Below are 25,812 nucleotides of genomic sequence, written 5' to 3' on the forward strand. Positions count from 1 at the left end.
AAAGAAAAAGAAAAAGAAAAAGAAAAAGAAAAAGAAAAAGAAAAAGAAAAAGAAAAAGAAAAAGAAAAAGGAAAAGGAAAAAGAAAAAAGAAAAAAAAAATTTAAAAGAAAAAGAAAAAGAAAAAGAAAAAGAAAAAGAAAAAGAAAAAGAAAAAGAAAAAGAAAAAGAAAAAGAAAAAGAAAAAGAAAAAGAAAAAGAAAAAGAAAAAATAAAAATAAAAATAAAAGAAAAAGAAAAAGAAAAAGAAAAAGACAAAGAAAAAAAGAAAAAGAAAAAGAAAGGAAAATAAAAAAAGAAAAAAAGAAAAAAATAAAAAGAAAAAGTAAAAAGTAAAAAGGAAAAAGGAAAAAGGAAAAAGAAAAAGAAAAAGAAAAAGAAAAAGAAAAAGAAAAAGAAAAAGAAAAAGAAAAAGAAAAAGAAAAAGAAGAAGAAAAGGAAAAGGAAAAGGAAAAAGAAAAAGTAAAAGATAAAAGATAAAAGAAAAAGAAAAAGAAAAAGAAAAAGAAAAAGAAAAAGAAAAAGAAAAAGAAAAAGAAAAAGAAAAAGAAAAAGAAAAAGAAAAAGAAAAAGAAAAAGAAAAAGAAAAAGAAAAAGATGAAACGGAAAGGAAAAGCTTTGGTAGAGGTCGCTCAATAACTATTTTTCAGCCAGCTACATCAGACAGTGAGTGTTTATTTTCTATTTATTTAATTGCCCATTTCAACTGAGGAGTAGTTTGTTCTTCTTCCAAGTACTCTCCTTCTGACCTAATGATGTTTCCGAAGCAGCAGCCTTCAATAGCGAGGTCTGTGTCAGGCCCAAGTGGATTTGGTTAAATTTCTACCTCGTGTCTTCAGTGTGGAGTCAAAGGACAGCAGGAAAAGCAGGGCAAGTAACACTTTACAGAGTGAGGAGGCTGAGGGCCGAGATGACCCCCGCCACAGCTCCGTTTAATACCATGCCATGAAAGCACGTAATTGATGACGGGACAGGTACCAGTGCCACGTTTTGCTGGCAGCCACACACCCAGCTCGGGCCTTGGGCAGCCGTGCCCCCGGTGGGAAAAGCGCTAATTTCCTTCCGTTCGGGCCAGCTCGGCTGCGGGCGAGCCCCGCCCCGCCCCAGCGTCGCCCCTCGGGCCGAGCAGCTGCGGTCCCCGATCCGCGTCGGTGTCGGGGCCGTGTGGGGCCGTGTCGGGGACATGTCGCGACACAGGCGGGTCCCGCGGCGGCAGCCCGGCGGGGCTGCGGGGGACGGGGCTGCCGCCGCCGCAGTGTGCGCCCGGGCCGAGCCCCTCAGGGAGGCCGGCGTGGACGAGGAGGTGGAAATGGCGGTGCAGCTGGCCCTGGAGCGGTTCCAGAGCGGGGACGAGGCGGGTGCGCGGCACGGCCCGGCCCGGGGGCAGCCTGCGGGGAGGGCGCTGGCAGCGGTCAGGGAGGGGATCCTGCCCCTCTGCCCGGCCCCGGTGAGGCACAGCTGGGGTGCTGTGTCCAGCTCTGGGCTTCCCAGCACGGAGACAGGCAGCTAATAGAGCGGGTCCAGCAGAGACCACTGAGATGAGAGGTCTGGAGCATCTCTTATCAGGAAAGCTGTGGGGGTTGGTCCTGTTTCGCCCAGAGGAGACTGAGAGGGGATCTCACTACTGCATATGAATATCTCCAAGATGAGTCCCAGGAAGGTGGTGCAGCCAGTTTGGTGACAGGACAAGGAGCAATGGCCATAAATTAAAACAGAAGAAGTTCCACCTGAACATGAGGGAGAACTTCTTTCCTTTGAGAGTGGCAGAGCACTGAAACTGCTGCCCAGGGAAAGCGTTGAATTTCCCTCTCTGGAGACATCCCAAACCCTAGATGTGTTCCTCTGTCACCTGCTCCAGGTGACCCTGCAGGGGGGTTGCACTGGGTGGTCTCCCTTCCAATCCCAGCAATTCTGTGGTTCTGTAACATTGAGATGTCAAGATTACTGCCTGTTGCATTCTTACTGTCTTTTCATTATTATTTATCATTCTAGAGATGGAATTTCCTTCTAGTTTCACTAGTACTGAAAGAGCATTTGTTCACCGGCTCTGTCAGTCTCTTGGACTGGTGTCTAAAAGCAAAGGGTGAGTCAGGGTACAATTTTCAGTTCTTTGGTGCAGACGGATAGAATTTCAAGACTAATGATAACTTGTTTGATGTTTTCAACATACTTAACTGTGTTGCAAGGAATAGTATTAGAGAAAAAAGTGTAAAAGTAGCTACAGAAAGGAGCATATTTCTTCATTGCTGTATGCATGCTTGGAAAAGCTTGTGACATGCATTTTGGGACAGCTTGATTTTATACTTTGTGGGTTTAATGGCTCCATTAAAAAAGCTTCTCACTGTGATTTCTGGTTTTTTTTTCCAAAGAATTTGCATAGCATCTCATACCCTGACAGATAAAACTTAACCTAGAGTAGGTTCCTTTTTACTAAAATAAGTTTTCTCTCCCCCCTGACAGAAAAGGAGCCAATCGATACCTGACTGTAAGGAAGAAGGATGTGTCAGAGGCACACGCAGTCATGACTTGTGACTTGGCTCTCCGTACGAAACACGCCGTTCGGAGTCTAATTCAGCGCTTTCCCGTCACAAATAAGGAACGCAAGGAGCTCCTGCCAAGGACAGAGCGAGGAAGTGTCTGTGCTATTGCATCTGGTACGTTCAGCATGTGTTCTGATTTGGACTTGTCCATCAACACCACTTGAAACCATGACAAAACAAACCTCCTTCTGCTCTGTCCCCTCTGGTGTCCTAACAGACACCTTCAAACAAATGCATTAATTTTCCTTACTTTTAAGGTCTTTTATAACTGGTGCTGTGAGGAACTTGGGAAGTCATATTATGCACATTGAGATGTCCACCTTGTGTTGTGTTAATTTAGAATCTTTGAGCCAGTTCCAGCCAAATCTTTTTGGAAGCACATTTTGAAGTGTGGCTTCACACAAGTACTATGAGGTGGGGTTGAAGAGTCAGTGTTATTGTGATGCCATAAGAATGCCTATATGAGAAAATGCGTTTTTTTGTTCTGCTTATAGAAATTAATGTCCTTGATAAATCAAGAATTTTAGGTTTTATTTCTTCATCTCTACAAAATAGATTTGGTCCTTAAGAGACTACTGTCCAGACTTGTTGATTTCTCGAATATGGAAGAGTTCGCTGAAAGACAAACTTCTGTCAAAATGTTGGGTTTTTTTTTTTAAAGCAAGGTTTTCATCTAGATTATTGCTTTAGCAGCTACAAGTGGAAGAGTTGCACTGTGTTTTTGTGTGCAGAGATGGGTGTAGTGAACAGAAAACATTTGTACCAGTATGCCTTGTTTAATTGCATGTTTCTGATACGTGGTGTCTGTTCTTGAAGTGCTTTCTTTGCTGTTATTTTCAATTGTTCTAGTTGTTTAACAGGATTGTTATATGAACAGAGGGAAGCTGTAATACAAGTACTGAAATGCAATGTCTTAGGAATGTAAGGGATAAGTTAATGAACGGTCTAATATTTGCCTTTCTCTGCATCTCAAGAATGTATTTTAGTTCTCCTGATCTCTTAGTCTGTTTGTCTTGGTACAACAAAGCTTGAAATTTAGTATATGAATCTGTTAATGGCATTAAATATGTATAACTGAGTTTACAGCGAGCTTTTCATTCTGCCAGAAAATAGTTCTCAAGGAATTATAGAGTGGCACTTGCAATGATGGATGTGAAGTGGCTCCCTCAGAAGATGTGCCCGTTTTTTGGCTGCTCATGCACCGCTTTCTAACACATGGCACTGCTGTGTGGGGGCCAGGGCTCTTGATACAGCATGCTTGCATTGGTATGATTTCAGGCAAACGTGTGGAATAGCTTAAAGGTTTAACTCTGTCAGTGTGTATTTCTAGGGGGAACTGCAGGTGTGAAATGTGGGCGCAGATACAAAGGCCACCAAAATACACCAGGCTGGTATTCTCTGGTTTAGTTTGTTTCTCCTTTTGCTCTTTGTAGGCTTTTTTGACGTGGAGCAATGCTGTGGAAGAGTCTGGTTTTCTTCAAAATACCCATGGAAGTAATAACTGTTTTGAAAAATATCTATTCCAAGCACTGCAGGACATGCTATAAAAATGATGTCTAAATGTGTGATGGGTTTGTCACTTTACCCACAGGGATGCATAAAAAGTCAGCAATGTTAATTTTTAAGTACAGTTTTTGAGCAGTGTTTTTGTGACCTTCCTCTGTGTCTGCATAAATAAACTTTTAACTTGTCTTCACAGAAAACAAAGAAGTAAACAAGACAAGTGGTCGACTTAATGATGGTATCCCCCAGGTCCCAGTGAAAAGAGGGGAATCAGAGTTTGATTCCTTCAGGCAGTCACTACCAGTTCTTGAAAAACAGGAAGAAATTGTCCAAATCATAAAGGACAATAAAATTGTTTTAGTTATAGGAGAGACTGGATCAGGAAAAACGACGCAGGTATGTTGCTTCAGTAAATAAAAACTATAACAGTATTTATTCTAAACTAATGCCAATTGTGTAACATTTGTGATATGGGATACTTTTATGCTCTTTTAAGGCTTTCCTTTTCCTGTGTGATTGAAAATGTTGTTCCAATTCATTGTCTTGCTTTTGAAACACTAGGCCTCTAGATAGGTACTAGAAGCATAAATGATTCCTCACAATTTTCTGGTAGATACCATTTTTCATTAAAATAATACAAAATATTGAAGGGAAAATAGCTGTGATGTTTGTATATCCCTTTTTCTTCTAAGGCTAGTTCTGTTCTTAGCATCCAGAGTAATCTATTTTTTGTGTAAAAATGAGAGATTATCTACAGGGCTTTTTTTTGTTTTTTGCTTCTTTTTTTTTTTTTTTTTCTTAGATTTCTCTGAAGCAGGAGGGAGGCACTGTAAGGTTTTTTTTTAAAAAAAAACCTAAATAGGTTATACTTAGAAATTTATTTTCTGCTGATTCAGATATGCTTGCTGTGATAATTGTAATGAAAAGTCTTTTGCAATGTGCAATATTGATATGCAGTTAATGGTTTCCCTGTGCTAACAAAGCTGTGACTTTCTCAAAAAGCAAATTTGAACCACTTCTTTACAGATCCCTCAATTTATCCTTGATGACTGCTACAAGAATGGAACTCCCTGTCGTGTGTTTTGTACTCAGCCAAGACGTTTAGCAGCTGTTGCTGTGGCTGAAAGAGTGGCAGCAGAAAGAAGAGAGAAGATTGGCCAGACAATTGGTTACCAGATCCGGTTAGAAAGCAGGTACTAATGGTATTTCTAAGTGTCGGTTGATCTTGTGTTGGTCTTGTGAATCTTGTGTACGTTGAAACTGCAGTATGTTTGGGTTGCAGCCTCACAGGCGGCATATGTTACTGCAGGTAAGGAATACGTAAGAGTGAAAAGGATGGCTTACTTCCTGTGTTTTGCAGTTTCATGTAGAAGGTTGTCTTACAGAACTGAATCTCAGGTATTTTCTGTTGATTTCTTCTGTGGAGTGTATGCATGGAAATCCTTGTCTGATTTTCAGATCAAGTCTACACTTTCTTCTTCCCCACCCCCCCACCCCTTCTGCTTTTAACATGTGCGGATCCAAAAGGTCTGCAAGCTTTGAAGGTAGGTGTGAAAACCAGCATGCTGTAACGAATGTTATGTAGTGAGAGTTGATAGGAGCCATAAAAGGGAAAACAAAAAAATTGGAATGTGACTGATGAAGCTGAGCATTATTTACCAGTCTAGTCTGGACTAAATTTACTCTTCTTCAGCTTCTGTGTTTAAAACATGAAGTGATGTAAAAGTAGAGATTTCAGTATCACTTGATGAATTTGTCTGTAAGCAGAGCATGAATGGATTGTTTGGGGTTTTTACATCTTTGCACCGTGTAGCAAAATGACATTTCAGGGAAGGGCCAGCAGTTGAGATATGAGTGACCAGAAGATGGCTAAAGGTTGTGTTGCTTGAGTGAACAAAGATAACACATAGCTGGTGAAAATGAATGCACTTGAACAACGAAGCCACAATAAGAATTCAAATGTGTGCATGAAAGCTCACAAGGATATTGAGAGATTAGAAGAGCTAGTGAAGATGTGTCACAAATAAGCTGGATGATTAATATATGGAAGTACTATGCTGGCAGAAGAAGAGCAAAGTCAGGTGAAAATTGTAGAATTACTGGAAGCAGCGCAGAAAATCCAGCTTGAGAAAGATCAATACAATTACTCCAGAGAAACACTGAAAGGGGGCGATAACAATATTTTGAGCTGTGGACAAAAAAAATTTGGAGTGGATATGTTTAGAGGTGTTTGTAGTTAACACAGAAATATAATTTTTAAGGTTTTCTTAACTGTCTTCCAGAGAAAAGCTGTAGAGTACAGTACAGAGGAACTTTTCAGCTCTTTTAGGATGGCAGTACCAGAGGGAGTAGTGACAACTGCTGTTTTTATTGGGACAGCTAACTGTGCCCCAGGTATAGAATTGTAAAAGTTCAGTATTTTCACCTCCTGAAAAACCAGAGGATCAAGCAGATGACTTTGTGATTTGGTCAGCTGTAATGAATTGTGTCTTCAAGGCAAGGCTTTGGGAGCTGTGGGGAGGCTTCTGTGAGGAGGTGCCAGAAGCCTCTTCTGTGTGTGACAGAGCCGGTGCCAGCCAAGACAGACCTGCCTCTGGCCAAGGCTGAGCCCATCTGTGGTGGTGGTAGTGTCTCTGGGACAGTGGGGAATGGGGGAGGAAAACCTGCACAACAGAGGCAGTAGTTCAAGAAGAGCAGTGAAAGCATGTGAGAGAAGCAGATCTGCACACAGGAAGGTCAGTGCAGGAGGGGAGGAGATTCTCCAGGTGCCAGAGCAGCCCATGGTGCAGCCCATGATGAGGCAGCTGTGGCCCAGCGGGCCGTGGAGGTCCGTGGTGCAGCAGGGATCCTGCTGTGAAGGATTCTGTGTTGGAGCAGGTGGATGCTTGAAGGAGGCTGTGATCCTCTGGGAAGTCTGTGCTGAAACAGGCTCCTGGCAGAACCTGTGGCCCTGGGGAGGGAGGCACACAGAAGCAGGTTTGCTGTCAGGATTGTGACCCTGTGCGGTCCCACACTGGAGCAAGCTGTTCCTCAAGCACTGCACCCTGTGGAAAGGGACCTGTGCTGCAGCAGTTCCTGGAGAACTGCAGCCCATGGGAAGGACCCATATTGGAGAAGCTCGTGGAGGACCCATGTTCCCGTGGGAGAGACCCACGTTCTCCTTGTCTTTCTCTGGAGCCTGGGAGTCTTTTTGTTGTGTTTCCTCTCCCCTGCCCATGGAGAGGACAGATAGAGTGGCTTGGGTAGGCACCTGGCGTCCAGACAGGCTCATCCCACCACGTGTAGACAAATACAAAGGCTATATCCAAGCACAGGCTGAGGAATTGGAACCTAGTTTTCCACATGGAATTTTCTAGTAAATTGAATGACATGCAGAGTTTCTTCACGGTTCTCTTTTACTTCCTTATTTATTAAAAATTGAATCTTATTCTTTCAATGAATCCGTCGTCCAGAGTTTTGGGGCGCAAGCACTACAAATTGTTAGGAAATGTCTGTGAAAAGGCATAGTTTAAAAACAAGTGGTGTGCATGAATCTTTTGAGGAGAGAACTGTAATTTCTCTTCTGGTCAGCAGCTGCTTTAATTTTTGATCCATGGAAAGCTTTAAATGGTGCAACCCCCTGAGTTGTCTCTGTGATGTGATCCATAGGGTTTCTCCAAAGACACTGGTAACATTCTGCACTAATGACATGCTTCTTGGCACGCTGATGGCAGGAGACAGCGCCCTCTCCACTGTGACCCATGTTATTGTGGTGAGCATCCTGTGGTCTTTCATGTGGGGTGGAGCAATATGTATTGCTTTGGAAAATGAGGTCCTCATTTGTTTTATTTAAATTTGCTGAGCACTTTAGGTGTTTTTGTTTGGTAGAATCTGAATCAACTTTAAAGACTTTCTGAGTCCTCAGAGTAGAATGCATGTCTTGTGCAGTTTGGTGTTTTTCTGTGTGTTTGTGTTTTTCCTGTAAAAATATCTTATTTTCATGCCAATGATTAAGTGTGGAATCAGGAGGAGTGGAGAAGGACAGAAGTGTAAATTTTTCTGAACTTCCATGGTAAGGAGAAAATCCTTAGGGAGGCTTACATTGATGTGGTTCAATGTGATTGTGTCAGAATTTCTCTTACCATTTGTTTTAGCAATACAGGTTTTCAGTCCATTTGTTTGCCCAGAGTTTTCAAGATAATGTGGAGTCTAATTGCTAGCAAATTATTCAGATTGTTCATTTGTGATTATGTCAATATTCCTATTGTGGAATTGAATAAGGGGAACTGGAATGTTTTTGGCAAGATTTAAGTACTGAAGATTAAAAGGTAAGTTTAGGTGCCTGCCTGTTTATCAAAGTTGAAAAAGCATGAGAATGATCTATACATTCTTGATGTCAGCCTACAAACTTTGTATTTTGAGTCCTTGTTTCCTTCATTCATAATATAGATCAAAACAGAAGAATGAAAAAGATGATTAATCAATTATGTGCCTTAACTTACAGGCTTTGTGTGTGACTTGTCTAAGCAATTTGTCTGTTTTTCAGATTATGTGGTGGCATACATTTCTTTAAATGCTTATCAATGGCGAAGTGAGAATTTATTAAAATAAGATTTGTAGTTTGTGGTGTTTTCTTGAAATGTGGCCTCAAATACACAATCAGAGAGGTTTCAGATATTCACTTTAGCCTCTAAAGTTAAAGTGTTTATGGCTTCAGCATTGCAACGCACTCAGCGCTGATAAAAACTTTTTGAGGTGTTTTAGTTTCTTTATGGATAGTTTTTTAAAAAAACCCTATTAGTTAAACTAGACTCACACATTTTAAGGCCTCTGTAATGTGCCACCAAAACATGTATTTTTTTTTTTAGAGAAGTTTGTTTTTGTCAGAAGTTGTGATCCTGAATCTGTGATGGTTTTTCATCTTTTTTTCCCCTTCTGTTACAGGATGAAGTACATGAGAGGGACAGGTTCAGCGACTTCTTGCTAATAAAACTGAGAGATGTGCTGAAAAACCAGAATAATTTAAAACTAATTCTCTCTAGTGCTGCTCTAGACGCAAATCTCTTTATTAGGTATTTTGGAAGCTGCCCAGTAATACATAGTAAGTCTTGATCTTAAGTGTGAGTATACCTGCCCTGAGACTCACAGATCTTACTAAACTGTAGCAAATTATTCTGAGTAAAGGCATGATTAATACACTGAGAATTACAGGAATCCTTGTTCTTTCTGTATGCAGGTTTCTTGTTTCTTGACTATTTGCACCTCATTCAGAGTGAAGTGTTTTAGTCACTGGGAGTTCTGTAAATGCAGATACATCCTGCCCCCCTCCACTCTTAATTGAAGAAGTAGGAAGAGGTTATTGAAGTTCTGTCTTCATGCTGATACAGGACTTAGGAGCTACATGAGTGTGATATGTATCAATGCATTCCAGTAGGATCTTACTCTTCAGGCTTTGTGAAGGTTGTTACTGGTTACTGGATAAAACACAGATAACTGTACCAGTTCAGTTCAGAAATACAGGCTTAGACAGATTGGGTTTCACATGAAAAAAGAATCTCATGATTCTCTGATTTAAAGAAAATTAGTAGTTGTTCATCTAGGTAAATATTCAGAAAAGACATCCAGTTTCGCTTATTTTGTGTTCAGACTCAGTTACCTGCAGTTAGACTACATTCAAATGCAAAGAAAAGTTACCATTTTTTGCTGGTTTAATTTCATTTGACGATCTTTAGTAAAGGTAAAATGTAAATGCGTGGGAGATGGGGGGTTTTTGTGGGTTTGCAGTTTTTGCCCCACCCTCCTGGCTTGCAGGTTTTCTGCATGGAGGACCTCCTCTGGCACCTTGCAATCCTCTTACTTTTTCAACAGTAATGTCCAACTTTAATGTGTTTTGAAAAGTAGCTTTTAAGAGAAATGCTTTATTTGACAATCAGGTAGACTCTCTGCATGTCAGTCTTTTTAAAAAAAATCTCAACGGTTTTAGGAAATGGGATTGCTTACTGGTTTATTTTAGCAAATGTTTGTGAGGAGGAAACCTTTTTTTCCTTTCTTTTTTTGCAGATAGAAGTGTTTAGTTCTCCGTTTTGAATTTCTGTCCAGTTGAATAAGGTTTGCAGCTTGTTGGAGACAGGAATCTGGAAATTACATGTGATTTCATGTTCTCTGAATTTTTTTTGCAAGGGAGTGCCTCAGTTGTGATTGTTGTATGACTTTCCAGTTTACTCTTTTTGCAGCTTCCTGTTCTTTCGGATCAGTCAATTTGTGTTGGAAAATCTGATGGCAATCTTTCCCAATCTCTCCAGTTTACCACAGTGTTTGTGCTGGTTATGTAACAGGCCAATAACAATTCAAAAGATGTTCTTTTCCCTTTTTTTTTTGTTTTTTTTTTTGGTTTTTTTGGTTAATTTAAGAATTAAAAGAAGCGGCTTTGTCTGTTAATGTAATATACAAGGTTTGAGTCTCCTTCAGCAATATGGCTGACAAAATCCTGACCACAGAAACCACATTTTGTAGCTGTGGATCGCTGTAGTACACAGAGTTTGTGATCAGTGTTGGAAGGCTTCCTCTGTGACAGCTTCTAAAAGTATGTGAATTGTGGATTGTTCTTTCTGAAGGAAAATCCTGAGTGTTCCTGAGTCAGGTTAAGGAACAAGAAATCAAAGTGTAGAGATTTTAATCTTCATGCAAAAAGCATCCTGTAATGTCCACAGATAAGGTCTGGAAAATAGTCATGTTGAAAAAGAAATCGGGCTAAATTATCAGAAGGTAAAGGCCACTGGGATGTCTCATCTGTCAAGAAGTATTCAGTAAAGAAAGCTCAGCTTTGCTGAATTAGTTGAGGATATGGAGATAAGGCTGGCTTCTTACATGCTTCTCAGGAAAAGAAAGTAGTTCAGTATAAAGATGTACTGTCTCCGTGTGGAACCTTGCAAAAAGCTGTATTAATTGCTTATTAATTAATTCCATTTTTAATCCAGATGGCAGACTTACATGGCAGGTTCTTGTTTGTAACCCTAAACAAACACGGCTGTTTTCTTTTCCTCATTTCAAAAAAATTGTAGTTAATAACTGTCAATCTTATGAACATCTCCTGCTATAACACTTCATAAAATTGAAGAGGTTGAGGAGAAACAAGGTGGCATTTGACTTTGGAAATATTTTGTTTTGTACAGTTTTGAGAAAAATAAGCTCCAGGGAAGGTAGTTTTTTAAAAGAATTAATTCTGTAAGTGAAGCTAGTGAATATAGAATCTTTTATGGATTTTTTCTATTTTAGTCCAAGGGAGACCTTTTCAAGTTAAAGAGATGTTTCTGGAGGACATTTTACGAAGCACTGGGTATGCAAACAAAGAGATGGTGAAGTACAAAGAAAAGAAGCAGCAAGGTCAGTGGATTTGTTAATTGTAAGGGTTGGCAATGAGAATCATTGATTGAACAAACAGTTAACAGGATTATTTTCTATTAAAATTCCAGAGTCAGGAGATGAAATGAGATGTGATTAGATGACAGCAAGTGTCTTTAAGCTCTCAATATTTACATTTTTGAAATAGTTTATGCAATTAAAGAAAAAAAATCACTTTGATTCAGTGGTTGCATTCTTTTTTCACTCAGTTGATAAATGTCATCTTTTTTCTAATTGTTATGCTGTAGAATTATATATAACTGGGGGCTCTGCCCACATGAATACTAAAGAAGCATAGGATGCTCTGTACCTTTGGGTGCAAATTCAAGTGCAGCTATTAAAGCAGGCATGATTTTGTACATCTTGCACTAAATTCCCTTCAGTAACATTTTTCACTGTTTTCTTCAGGCATGGATGTATTTTTTTAAGTGTTAACACTCTTGAGCTAAACATCATTGGGTTTCAGTTGATTAAGTAGATACTGCTCAGAAGTTTTCTTGGCAACTGAAAGTAATGATCCCAGTGATTATTTAAAGAAAAATTAATAAAAAATGCAAACCCCAAAGTTATAACATACAGTCCTAACTGGATATTGATCACAGTGCTCACCTCTGATCACTGGAGTCAGAAAAGTTCAGTTAGGACCCTGGTGTTTTCTAAGGTTTCTTCCACTTGTGTAGAAAAGTAAGTTGTTACATGCAGGGACTGTATCACTCGTCTTCAGAATTCCATTTGTGGAAAAAGATCTGGTCTGAGATTGTGTGGAAGGTGATTACTTAAGGAACATACTTTGAATGCAGTAGTTGGGAATAACGGAGGTTTTGGGGGGTTAAACACCAAAGTGTTGGGTTTTACCTTGTTTTTGTAGCCCTTGTTTGCAGTGGTGCCCTTTGGGTACCCTTAAATATGTCATTTATGTTGGACTGGTAGTAGCATTCTGGACTAAATAAAAGAGGTTGAATAGGTAAAACTTGGTAAAACCTGCTGTAACTAACTTTTTTAGTAGAAAACAATGGATAATAAATATGACTCTAAAACTTTCTTGGGGAATACTTTGCATTCTAGAAGAGAAACAGAAGAACACTCTTGCTGAGTGGTGTTCAGCTCAAGATAACACTAACAAAGGGACATCTCGGAGACAAAAATCAGTTCCAAGGACAAGTGAGGAGTACAAATGGTTGGATGATGGTGGTGACACAGTATTTAATCAACTGGTAAGTTTTTTCTTTTGTCGGAAGAGATGTTTATATTTGTGTTGTATTCTAGCCATTTAAAATCTGTTTTCTACAGTTGTGTTGAGTCTCTCAGGACAGTAACGTATTTTAAAGATTACTTGATTAGGATGAACTGCTCTAGCTGAAGTGTGCTCTTCAGACAGGGTGGTTGCGCACAGCTTTTCCTCAGATCAAATGGCTCGACTGCCATTGTGTTTGTACTTGCATATGACAAAATCAATGCATTAACTGATACCTGAGTTAGGTATATCTACACTGATATATTTGGGTTTCTGTTGCTGCTGGGAAAAATAACCATTCCAGTTCTTTGTGGGTAATGTATAAGAATAAAGACAACTCTTGGAAGAGATTAAGCTTTCAATATTGTTTTTTATCTTCAGACTGAAAAAGATGTGAATTGCCTTGAACCGTGGATAGTAAAAGAAATGGATTCCTGTCTTTCTGACATCTGGTTGCATAAAGATATTGATTTGTTTGCTCAGCTGTTAAATCTTATTTTAACTGAAAATGTCAGTGGTAAGTTTCATGTGTTATTACATAAAAAAAAAGCAACCTCAAATTTACTTAGATTTTTATGGCTACTTTTATCTCCAGTTTCAAATGGTGTTACCTTTGCATTCTGATGCCGACTGAAAAAATGATAGGGCTAGCAGAAATAATGGGTTGTTTAGTTAGTTGTTGTTTTGAAGTATTGACAGAAGTGTGTTTCTAAAAGAGTGTAGAATTCATATGAACTAACTTCAGAGATAAAGTGAGGAAACAAATTCTCTTTGGTCTGGAATTTGAAAGCAATATTTGTACTATATTTAGATGAAAAAATAACATTTCTCTTGGGTTTGCTGGATTTTTTTTTCTTTTACTTTTCAGTTGATTATAGGCACAGTGAAACTGGTGCGACTGCTCTGATGATTTCTTCAGGGAGAGGCTTTTTGAGTCAAGTAGAACAGTTGATCAGCATGGGAGCAAGTATCCACTGCAAATCATCTAATGGCTGGTAAAAACAGAGAAACCAAAAGATAGATTTATGTGTCAGTATAGGAGAGAGAAAGAAAATTGTTTAACATCTAAATTAATTTGCTAACTTATCACACTGCTGTAAGAACTATAGATTTTGACAGCCTCAACAATTTCTAACTCCTGATAATCACATTGTTTTCTGTAAATTCTAAATTGAATTCTTAATTACATGGTCTTGATTATGAGCTATAAACTTTGTTTCAGTAGGTCTTAATTAAGATACTGGTTAGCAGAACAACTGTAATCTACTGAATTGGACCACAATATTGGGCAATTCCTATTTTCATGGAGTTACCCATATCAGAAGATCTTTCTGTTATGTTTCTAAATATATTGTAGCATGTAAAAATATTTGTGAATCTGTAGAAACTCAGGTTTTGTGGTCATAGATTACGTCTTCATATAAACAGGGAAGTACAGTAAATAATTGTTGTATGGAATGATAAGAATTAGGATTCCATGGGTCTGATATTTGGTACTAACATTTGAAAAAACTTGGGAAGGAATGCAGTTTAAAGATAAAACAGTGAACGGCATCGTGAGGAGGACAGCGTCTGAAAGACATGAAATAGCCAAATGTTATGCCTGGGGTGTGACCTTTTGAGATGACTTCAAGGATACTGCAAACAGGCAGGTCTGATCTCTGCACCTTGCTGTGGACTTTTTAAAGGAATGGCGCTTTCTTCCTCCTCACTTCCTTGTGCATGTTTGCTCCTGTGTAAAACGGACATTCTTTTGTGGTAAAGAACTGTAGTCACCTAAAAGTCAGATAGCTGTTAACACCTATTCATGCACTTTCAAATGGGAAGTTGCAGATCCAGCAATAACAGTACGGATGTCAGTACAGAAATGGGTACAAAAGTCTGGTGTCAAGTGCCTCTCCTGATGCGCTCTTCATATTCATCTTTTGAAGTGAAAAGTCTAATAAAAATACTTGTGCAACTATTTCAGGATGGCTGTGGACTGGGCTAGGCACTTTGGACAGACGGAGGTTGTTCATCTGTTGGAATCCTACAGGTCAGTTGTAACTGTTTTGCAGAATGAGTTGTATATGATATACAAAGAGTTGTGATGGGAAATTTGAGGTTTGTGTTCTTTTAATCAGAACAGGTTTTAGCTTTTCATGGTCTAAAATCTGGACTTAATGGCAAGACTTCTTTTTAAGAATAGGAATATTTCAAAAAATAAACAGCAAAAAAGTTCGTACTCAGTATCATATTGTTTATGTTTGCACAACTTGCTAATTCTATACTTTTCACATGCTTACTTTGGAAACAAATCTGTCATGTGTTTTTATTTATACTTTTTATATGCAATAGGCATATTAAAGAAAATTTACAGAAGTAATGTGTACACTAGGCCATTCAAGAATGATATTCTGATTAACTTACAGTTATCGTACTTGAGGTAGTGTTTTGTAAAGCTTATCTCTACTATAATTTCTCTTAGTGTAGTTTCTGCTAGTGGGAAATTTTTGGAGAACACGTATCTCTTAAGTATTTTTACTTGAACAGATAAACGAGAAGTATCTTTATACTTTCCTTTGCTTATGGTTGTGTTTCAATGAAGTTGAAGAAAACTAAAGTTAACACTAATAAATAAAGTGGCATCCTTCACTGGGTTAACATTGAAATCAGTAAACAGTAACAGTATGGTGATTCCCTTCTGCTACACTTAAACATCAGAATTCAAGTCCAATAGTCATATTGGTCTTGAACTAACTTTGAGTGGATGGCTCAATGCAAACCCGAAGGGGCAGCCTTGATTCTGGTGTATTTTCCTGTTACAGCGCTTCATTCGGATTTGGAAACATGGATGAAAGTTCCCTGGTCCAAAAAAGTGCTAGTGACCTTAGTGCAGAGGACAGAGAGCTACTGACAGCTTATCATCACAGTTTTGATGATGAAAAAGTGGATCTGGATCTGATAATGCACTTACTTCACAGCATCTGTCATAGTTCTGATGCAGGTAGGTAAATACCTAACCAGTGGTTGTGGATTTGGCTTCTGATGAATCGTGCTCTTTTTTCAGCAATCCACAAACGTTAAAACCTTCTGAGTGCTATTCGACATGTATTTGAATTTTCTGTTTAACTTTGCAAACCCACTTCCTTTTTTAGGATCAATTTTAATATTTCTTCCTAGGTATGATGAGATAGTGAGCCTGAGAGACCGCATTGTTTTGGATGATAAGAGATTCACTGATAATGCTCACAGGTAAAACCTTTAGTTACTGTGGCTTTTCATTGCTTCTTTTAAGGATCCTTAAAATGTTCCTTTTGTCTTGCGTTAGATACCAAGTTTTCGTGCTTCATTCAAGAATGCAGACTTTGTACCAGAAGAAAGTGCTTGAAAGTCCACCTTTTGGCATTCGCAAAATTGCAAGTATTAGAGGACTTTTTCCAATGCCACAATGACCTATTTTGCCATTGCTTTTACAGTTATTATCGTTTTGGTGGTTTTGGTTTTTTTCTTTGCAGATTCTTTCTACTAATATTGCAGAAACCAGCATAACAGTCAGTGATGTGGTGTTTGTCATTGACTCAGGCAAGGTGAAAGAGGTAGGACTGCCATAAATTTTCCTCGTGTGATTCTAAAACACACAGTGCATAAATTTTGGAGAACTTTTTTTTTATTATTTATGACTTTACAGTAAAGTGAAAAAAAGCATTTACTAGCTGAGAGCTGGTGCCTGTCAGGCAACAGTCCTTGCTGAAAAGTTTCAACATGCATTTGTTTTAAGACAAATACTGTAAGCTATCTGTCTAAAAAATCTTGAAAATCTTGAAATTCAAAAATTGTGGAGCATTAAGATACTAGAAAGGAGATACCCTCATTAATTCACTCGAAATTGAGAAGGTACCTTTGTATCAGAAGCTGCTGTATATATTACTATTTCATACTTTTTAGAAAACTTCTCTTGGTAATCTAAATAACTAGTAACTTGTATTTCATGTACCCTATTGAGTTTTCAGTTTGCATTCCTTTCTTTGTTTTTCTAGAAGTCTTTTGATGCACTGAGTCGTGTTACAATGGTAAAAATGGGGTGGATTTCAAAAGCCAGTGCTATCCAGAGAAAAGGCAGGTAATAAATGCCTCATAGCGGTTTCCATTTTGCAGATATCCACAGTCCTTTATGTTTAGAATAAAGCACACAACATAGTAGCTGTTTCTGGCCTAGTCCAGTGTTGTGTTGCATAGTGGCCAACACTCGTTCTCTGCAGGTGAGTAGGAGTCAGCATGTATTTCCTTGGAATAATCTCCCAAGTTGTAGAAAAGTGACGCTCAGGCATTTGCCAAAGGTCTGGGTTGTTTTCCCCCCATTAATTTGTTCTCCTTCCTCTTTCTCCCATGTAGCACCAGCAGTCACAATGTCCAGTGGGGTGTTTTCACATCATGTCTGTGGGCAGCGGACTGCCTATTTCACTTTCTCCAAGCTATCCATGACTTAACAGGCCATGATTATATTCTTCCCAGCACTGTGGGTGAGGGCTCAGAAGTTTATGTAGCAACAAATGCCTGTTTAATCAATCATATTGGCATTAAGCTGCACGTATGCACATAGATGTATATGACTGAGAGAATTTGCTGTCTCTCATTCCCTCACAAGTTACTTCATCTTTATTCTACCTTTTACTCCAAGCATCACTTCTGTTTAGGGGATGTGAGGGGAAACAATAAAGTTTGCAACTGGTTCCTTACAACAAAAGATGATTGAGATTTGAACTGGTCTTAGGTTAGCAAAAAACCCACAGCACTTTACATTAGATAAGCCTTGTTTTTCTTTCCTCCAGATTTCTCAGTGTTGGCTTAAAATTACAGTAAAAAAATTGCCACACTCTCAAAAATAATTCATGATTAGAAAACTCTCACTTTGCGTGTGACTTAACAACGCTTTCTTCATAGTACTGCCTCTTCTTTTCCATTCTGAGTTTCTGTGTCTTTGTTGGCTTTTGGTTTTGTTTTTAGAAAGAAATCCTCATTTTCACAACCTTCCATATTTTATTTTCAAGGGCTGGGCGCTGTCAGCCTGGAGTCTGCTTTCGTCTCTTCAGCAGGCTCCGATTTCAGAATATGTTGGAATTTCAATCTCCAGAACTTCTAAGGATGCCGCTTCAGGTGCATGTTCAGTTAGAAACTATAACTTTAAAAAATACAATGTCCTCAAACCACACTATTAATTGCAACAAATCATGTGTTTGGCGGCTGCTTCCAAATCTTGGTAATCTTTTTTTGTTCTGCCTTTTACCTTGCAGGAGATCTGTTTGTACACAAAACTTCTGGCTCCAGTTAATTGTCCAATTGTAGACTTTCTTATGAAAGCTCCTGATCCTCCGCCTGCTGTAACTGTGAGAAATGCTGTGCATATGCTTAAGGTCAGAAAAGGAATAGGTTTAGATTGTAATTGTGTTTGATCCCAAATTTGTGGTGTAGCAGTTTACTGACTTCAGTTTGTACTGAAGCTGTTTTTAATTACTTAAGGATGTTTTGAAGTTTTGGTTATTGTCTGTTTTCATTTTGTGCGTAGGGATGTGTTTTTCCATGTCAAGGGAAGAGAGTGCTTCAAAGTCTTGCCTCAGTTAATAGTTTGACTTGCTTCTGTAGTGTTTGGAAACAAGTCTAGTTCATGTCCATTATTCACATCCTTTCTGCTTTCACTGTCAATTGATTTTGTCCACTGTACCCATCCCCCTCTCCTTTATTTGTTTGTTTGTTTGTTTATGAACAGACCATAGATGCCATGGACCCTTGGGAAGATCTCACTGAGCTTGGTTATCACCTCACTGAATTACCTGTAGAGCCACACCTCGGTAAAATGGTGTTGTATGCTGTAGTTCTGAAGTGCCTGGATCCTGTTCTGACCATTGCCTGTGCTCTTGCCTGCCAAGACCCTTTTGTGCTGCCCACGCTGGCCTCCCAAAAGCGTGCAGCCGTGCTGTGCAGGAAGCGTTTTGCTGCCGGAACGTTCAGTGACCACATGGCCCTGCTCAGGGCTTTCCAGGTAGTCTTTCATTTCAGAGAGTACTAATCACAGCACATTCAAGCAAAATGCAGATGCACCAGTTGGATGTAGAGTGGCGGGCTGTGATTAAGTGCTCAGAGAAGACTTTCTTTTTGCCTAGTGCCTTTCCTGTGTAAGGCATTACTTGGCAGTCTGGCTGGTCCACAGAAGAGGGAACCGTTTTTGTAGTATGTTTTGTTTCAAACATTATAAAATTTTGAATGTTCCAACAATGTGCCTCTTTGCATCCTACTACACTGAACTTTGAATCATGATCTTAATGTAATGATCTTTATTTATTGTTTTAACTTGACATAATCATCACTGTAGTGAACACATAAAGAGAATCTAATTGTTGAACAAAAAAAAGAATCTGGTTTGATACATTAACTTTTAGAGTGGGTTTTGCATTCATTTTATTGACATAAATGTAATATTTAAAAAAAAATGCAGTTTTTAGTTTAAGTCCTTGAAATTAATAGGCAAATGTAAAAACATTTTCAGGCATGGCAGAAGGCAGGCAGTGAGGGCTGGGAGAGAGCCTTCTGTGAAAAGAACTTCCTATCCCAAGCCACAATGGAAACCATTGCAGGAATGAGAACACAGGTGCTTGGCCAGCTTAGAGCCTCAGGTAGAGAAGTTGGAAACAATTTGAACATTGTTTTAAAGTCAAGCATATAGAAATTGTAACAAAAATCATGTTCACTGGTGTAATTTTCCTTAATTTGAAATACACCTTCATGCACGCATTCATGCAGGGTATGGTGCAGATGAGGAATTGTGGCTGCTCTAACTGAAAGCACCCTCATCTCCACATGCCACTGCATTTCATGTTCTAATGAATTATTCCCATAGGAAATGTCTTTATATTGTAGAAAATAGTGGTATTCTGTGTTAGTATGAAACCCCTTATCAGGAAGGATTTCAGTGTAATGGTTTCTTCTTGGTGCTGTTAAGGTTGGCAGTGGTGAAAAATGCAACAAAGAAGTCATTTATTTCACCTTTAGTTTCTGACTCCTTTTGAGAACCAAACACAAGCTAACATGGCACTGTTTTGTCTCTTTCCTTTGTCAGGTTTTGTGAGAGCCAGAGGAGGAGCTGATATTAGAGATGTTAATACTAACTCTGAGAACTGGGCTGTAATTAAAGGTGCCTTAGTGGCCGGGATGTATCCCAATCTTGTGCATGTAGACAGAGACAGCCTGGTGTTGACGGAATCAAAGGAGAAGAAAGTGCGATTTCATCCTACCTCTGTTCTTGGTCAGTCTCAGTATAAAAAGGTAAAGACACTTTGAATTCATAGTTCAAAAAAAAGGGCACTAAAATCTGTCACGTGTTTTAGAAATGTCTTTTCCTATTTGTCAGTACTTTAAAAGCAATATAGGCATTTAACACTACAGCTTTAGAAAACACTGTTCTACCCAGCTGATAGAATTGGAGTTGATTCATTTTTCCATCGTTTCAATTAGTCCTTTCTCTAGATGGAACAAGGCAAAATGACAAAAAAACTGCCCTGCTATAAAATTGTTTTAAAGATATAATGATCCCTATTCTTAAAAGCAAGTTTTCCTCTGAAACTTTTTTTTAACATTTCTTTTTAAAGCAAAATGTTTTGTTTTATCATGGTAGGATAATTTATGAATCTGGTTGAATTCTCTCACGCTTTTTTATGTGCATGTATATTTTTATGTGTATATAATTGTATGTGTATTTAGTTCTCAGAATACAGAATCATAGAATGGTTTGGGTTGTAAGGGACCTTAAAGCTTATCTCATTCCAACCCCTGCCACGGGCAGGGACACCTTCCACTAGTCCAGGTTGCTCAGAGCCCCACCCAGCCTGGCCTTGAGCACTGCCAGGTTGAGGCATCCACAGTGTCTCCGGATAAAATGAGAAATACGTTCAAATTTACATTAATTACAGGTAGAGGGTTTAATAGCCTGGTTTTACCTGCTCTTGCACAGATTGCCCCAGCAAATGGACAAGCTGCAGCCATCCAGGCTCTCCCTACAGACTGGCTTATATATGATGAAATGACGAGAGCTCACAAGACAGCAAACATCAGGTGCTGCTCTGTTGTGACACCTGTCACGGTGGCCCTCTTCTGTGGACCAGCCAGACTGCCAAGTAATGCCTTGCAGGCATCTTCATCCTTTCGAGGTACACTGGAGTCTGGATTTGGGATGTTTCCGTTGCTATACATCAGCGTGTGACATGGAAAACTTATTTTTCAGTAATATTTAATACATGTATTGGCTGATTCTGAAAATAGCGCTGTTATAATTCCTGCAGCTATTCAGGAAGAGTTTGTTGGTTCTGTAAAAAATCTCTCCATTTTGGGATTCCTTACATACTCAAGTCCATAAATACAACCCCACAGTTGTAGGGTCTCAGAAACTGCAGTATAGTTTGTAAGGAAAGAATACAGCCACAATGTCTAATGAGAACTGTAGTACTGGTACTGAGAAGTGTAGTATGCATGTTCTTTTTCTACAGACTACTTTACTTGATACATTGAACCAGATTATTCAAACAGAATATTTTAGAAACAATCAATATGGCAAACAAGTCATGTTGCTTCTAGCTAACACATACATTTTCAAGACATGTTCTACTGATAATTTTTAATTTCAGTTAACTGTACTATTAACTGTGAGTAATAGACAATATATAGAAATGTCCTTCTTTTTTCTGATTTAAATTGAATGGAATTTACTACTCTTGGAATGGAAGCAAAAAGAACTGCTTCTAGTTGTCATAGTTTGAATCAAACTAAAAGTCCAACTTATTTCTAGAGCTTTTCTGTCTTGCTTTTAAACTGTGAACCTTAGAGTAGTGCTCATGCTGATTGAATTGCACTTAAGAAAAATAAAGAATCCTAATTAATAGCTATATGTATAGATTTTTTTTTTCTTACTAGGTCTTTAGATCTGCTGTTTTGCCAGGAAATAGAGGCATGTGTGATTTTGCAAACAGCTTTAGGCAAAAGTTGTATAGTGCCTGTGGATACTGGTGGAGGTACATGAGTTGGGTCACATCATATCAATACAGGTTTTTACACAGTAGGACCTTCAGCAGGTCTGGCTTGATTGCTGCTATCTGGAGCAAAGACTTTGCAGTGTATTTGCAGAAAAGAAGAGGTAGTTTTACAAATGCTTACATTTAAAGTCAGTTTTAGAAGGAAAAACATTATTGCTGGTAATACCGTAGTATGCGGGTTTTTGTGTGGACATAATAGTAGAAAAAATATGGAAATGCTAATGCACCTTTTGTCTTTAATTCAGGGGGAGGGGTATCTAATGATAGCAGCGACAGTGAGATGGAGGACAAGACATCTGCTGATCTGGCACTGCTGAAGCTGGATGAATGGCTCCATCTCAGACTGGACCCTGAAGTAAGTAAGAAATTACTCCTGGGTTTGCTTCATGTAGAGGAATTGTAAAAAGATGTGAAAAGGTTTTTGTAACATTTGAGTAGCCAAGAATTTTGTCCAAGAATGTCATGGTCTATTTCAGTCTCTCGAACTAGGTACTCTGTGATTTAACCTTTACTTCACAAGCTCATCAATAATTAAACGGCTTCAATCCCCTTTGGCACAGAGTTGTCTGTCGCCTGAATCCGTGTATTCAACATCCAAGTTGCAGTGTTTCATCACCTATCACCCGTACCTTTCTATTCTTTTACTTGTCAGCAAAAAGAAAGAGAATAATTAGTCACCTAAGTCAACATTGAGAGTGCTCATCCCTCTTCCTCCCTATTGATGTGGGTGTCCTGTCTCTCACAAAAGGGACCAGGAAAGCTTCAGCAATCCAGATGCCGTTGGGTCTGTTTCAAAAACTTTCTGGGCAGTATGATGTTTTATATCTGAGCTTGGCAGTTTTGTCCCTTTCCACACGTCAGCAGATTCTGAAGAGACTGGCAGACAAAAGATAATGGCTGCAAGGGACAGCAAGCTGCAGGTGACAGTGACTGCATAAGGGCCCTTCTGCTCCTTCTGGCCTCCTGTCCTGCCTGCATGGTGCTCCATCAGGCCATAGCACGAGCTGGGATAGCCAAAATCTGAACAGGAGCTGAGAGAACAGTCACATTGGCATATTGTGTTCTTCTTTCTTTGAGAGGATAACCAAAATCAGATCAAAAAAGGAGGACTTGAAGCTGAAGTTGCTGAAAGAAAGTTGCTGTCAGATTTTGGAAGGATAAATTTCAAAACCTCTTTGAAATAGAAGTCTTTATGTCATTGAGGAGCTGTGGCTGTGGTAGGAGGCAAGTTATGGGTCATGAAACACACAACTTTACCAACTCTAATAATAATACTCTCTCTCCTACACATGTCCAGAAGAGTGATTTTTTAAAATTTATTGTAATGGAAGCATTTCTGGTAGCAGAATTAGACAATAGTCTTCTGAATTTAGTCATCACATTTGACCAGGTGTCTATGTAAGAAAAAATATCACTTAGAGCTCTTTTCCATCAACTATGACTGAAGAGTGCATGAGTAGAGACTGATTTGAGAGGAAGGGCATAAAGCATGAAAGGATTGGGTTTTCTTGAAAGATAAGAAGGAAAAAAAAAGAGTCTGTGGAGTTACAATACAAAGCTAAGTTTATTACAGAGCTAAATGAAATGATTCCAAAATTACCTTGCACCCAAGGAAAAAAAAGCAAATTAACATCTTAATTTAAATATGGATTATTCCCCTTCCCCAAGACCTTAGTCTTGCCTTTAATTGTGGGCCCTGTTTATATTAGAATGCCAGGTGCTGCCTGATATGGAAAAGACAGGGTTCTCTTACCTGTGTGATCTAATTTTCATCAGTATTGAACAGAATTGGAATTTATTGCAGGCTGCTGGTATGCTGCTGCAACTCAGGCAGAAGTGGCACAGCTTGTTTCTGCGTCGTATGCGAGCTCCTTCTAAGCTGTGGTCTGAGGTTGATGAAACAACTGTAAGAGCAATTACAGCTGTTCTGAGTGCTGAAGAACAGTCTGCAGGTCTACAGCAGCCTTCAGGAATTGGCCAGAGACCAAGGCCTGTGACTTGTGAAGAACTTCCTTTGGCATCTACATGCATGTCAACCAACAGCAGAAACAGCTCAACAGAAACAGAATTGTCTGACTTCTCTCATGCTGAAAAGTAAGATGCTGAGGTCTTCTGCTCACTGTAGGTTGCAGTTTATGTATACAAGTATCACTTAAGTTTCTGCTAGTAATAGGAGATGGAAACAGCGGAAGTACAGTTGGAAGGTGTTATACTGTTGTATGCTGCATTGTGGTCCCAAAGAGAAGTATTTCATACCTGGGGCTGCTGTTGGAGAGAGCAGTCAGGAATATTGTCCATGAATTGTGATGTTTGAGAAGTAGCAGAAGAAGTTTAACAGTAGCATTAAAAAGCAATGAATGGTCAGTATGAGTTTTTAGTTAGGCTTTAATAGATTTTGTAGTTGCTGTAATACATGTGGTCATGCAGTAGGCTGGCAGGTCGATGTAAATTGTTCAGTGACTGCTTGTGAAACTCAAAGTATGTCCTTTGTAGGGTTTCAGTGAAGTCTACTTCTCCTGCACTCCACCAGCCAAAGAAGTACAAAGAAAAAGACATTTTGCTCTCCAGACAATCCTCAGATGACAGATCAGCTCAGTCCTCAGTGAAGCCTGCAGACAGCAGTAGCTATTCCAACCCCTGTGCTACTCCTTCTTCTCCAGTGTCGGCAAAGGTAGAGTTCTCTAACATATCACCCTGCTCTTCCAAAGTAATAGAATTTCTTGCTGATATCATTCTGCAGTTAGGTATTTTACTGCTAAATTAGGAAGCTAATGTAGCTTTTCATTTGTAACAGTGCATAATACTTCCTTCTGGAACTTAAAAATCTAGACTAAATATCCTTGTTTCACTAGTTTAATACAGCAAAAATAATTTGTAGACTGCTGAGGTAAAGCTATCCAAAGTAGAAAAAATGAGATTAAAAAAAACCCCAAACTTGTTCTAATAAACATGTATTAGTTTTTTTCAACTAAATGAGTATATTATATACACACTTCTGAAGATTTTGGATTCTGCCTTTCTCGGCTTCCATAATAGATTTTCAATATCAATACTGATTCTGTCTTATCTACCTTACTATGACTGATTTTTGTGATGGTTATTTTAACAAAGTACACATTTTTAATGAGATTACTGTGACAGTTGTCCCATATACTTGAATAGTAGACTGCAGTAACACTAAGGAGATCATTGAGAGGAAACTTCATGGATTCATTGGAGGATGTAATAATTCCTCTGGAATCTTTCAGCTTTTAAATTAAGACAGCGTAAAAGGAAGAAAACATGTTTCCTGAATATAGAAATGCGAGTAGCGTGCTGTAGGCTACACTCTAGGATGCTTAATTTTGGTGTCATCTCAAGGTCTGTCAGACATTAACCAATTCTAATTAATCACTAGACTTTTTAATCCTATTCTGCTCTACTTGTTTCTTGCCCCTCATGGATGAATTACTGTGGAAGGGGCTAACAGCAGGCCTGTTAGCTAAAGGAGCGAAAAGAAGCTGAGAGCAAGAAGAAGCTGTTAAAGAGCTCTCTCCAAGGCTGCTACCAAGGAGACTGAGAGAAGAGAAGAACTGAAGAAAGATAAGGAGAGCACTGCAGACGGACAAAGTATTTTTAGAAAGTTAACTAAAGTCACTGTTACTGTTCACCAGTGGTGTTATGTTGATTTTTTGTGGCCAATAGTTGGGGTAGAAGAAGTATAAACAATTAGAAAGTTTATAAAAGGTCAGCCATGTTCGATAATAAAGAATTGCCATCTGAGACCGCCTGTGGTCTGTGCTTTGTGTGGCGACCGCCTCGGGATACAGTGTATATAGCAGTGACAGCTGGTGCCCACCGCGTGGAGCAACAGCCTGAACAGCGTGGTCAGTCTGGAGCCACGCGGGGTCCCAGCTCCCAGCCGTGACCCACTGGGGAGCAGCGGGGGAGGCGGCGCTGGTGCGGCTGAGAGTGGCGTGTGGAAGCCACAGGGAGGTCCAGACTTGATTTTCTCCTATCAGGACACCTGGAAGCAGGGGAGGCACCAACTAGTAATAATGGGAAATAAATCTAAAGAGGAAGAGATTGTTTTGGCTACATGGAAAGCTTTGTTAAGAA

At 39.1% G+C, this 25,812-nt stretch overlaps 1 protein-coding gene across 1 annotated transcript; it reads left to right on the forward strand.

Annotated features, from left to right (window-relative positions):
• The first annotated feature begins 1,181 nt into the window (after positions 1-1,181).
• On the forward strand, positions 1,182-25,476 carry LOC140682019 (3'-5' RNA helicase YTHDC2-like). The gene is made up of 27 exons (XM_072922864.1): positions 1,182-1,356; positions 1,991-2,081; positions 2,459-2,652; positions 4,238-4,437; positions 5,068-5,234; positions 7,690-7,792; positions 8,965-9,121; positions 11,296-11,403; positions 12,487-12,635; positions 13,037-13,172; positions 13,524-13,650; positions 14,625-14,690; positions 15,463-15,641; positions 15,793-15,889; positions 15,966-16,053; positions 16,153-16,233; positions 16,675-16,757; positions 17,686-17,791; positions 17,929-18,048; positions 18,402-18,674; positions 19,179-19,305; positions 19,749-19,954; positions 20,640-20,835; positions 21,960-22,069; positions 23,519-23,808; positions 24,208-24,385; positions 25,174-25,476. Exons 1-27 carry the CDS (start codon positions 1,182-1,184, stop codon positions 25,216-25,218), a joined length of 3,852 nt encoding a protein of 1,283 aa, XP_072778965.1. The 3' UTR covers positions 25,219-25,476.
• Positions 25,477-25,812: the final 336 nt, after the last annotated feature.

This window comes from Taeniopygia guttata, chromosome Z (assembly GCF_048771995.1).
Source record: "Taeniopygia guttata chromosome Z, bTaeGut7.mat, whole genome shotgun sequence".
NCBI lineage: Eukaryota > Metazoa > Chordata > Aves > Passeriformes > Estrildidae > Taeniopygia > Taeniopygia guttata.

Excerpts from the sequence above, each read along its gene's own strand:
- LOC140682019 (XM_072922864.1), top strand. The coding sequence starts at position 1,182 with ATGTCGCGACACAGGCGGGTCCCGCGGCGGCAGCCCGGCGGGGCTGCG. Across the intron at positions 2,082-2,458 it reads CTGGTGTCTAAAAGCAAAGG|AAAAGGAGCCAATCGATACC; the intron begins GTGAGTCAGGGT and ends CCCCCCTGACAG. Across the intron at positions 11,404-12,486 it reads CAAAGAAAAGAAGCAGCAAG|AAGAGAAACAGAAGAACACT; the intron begins GTCAGTGGATTT and ends TTTGCATTCTAG.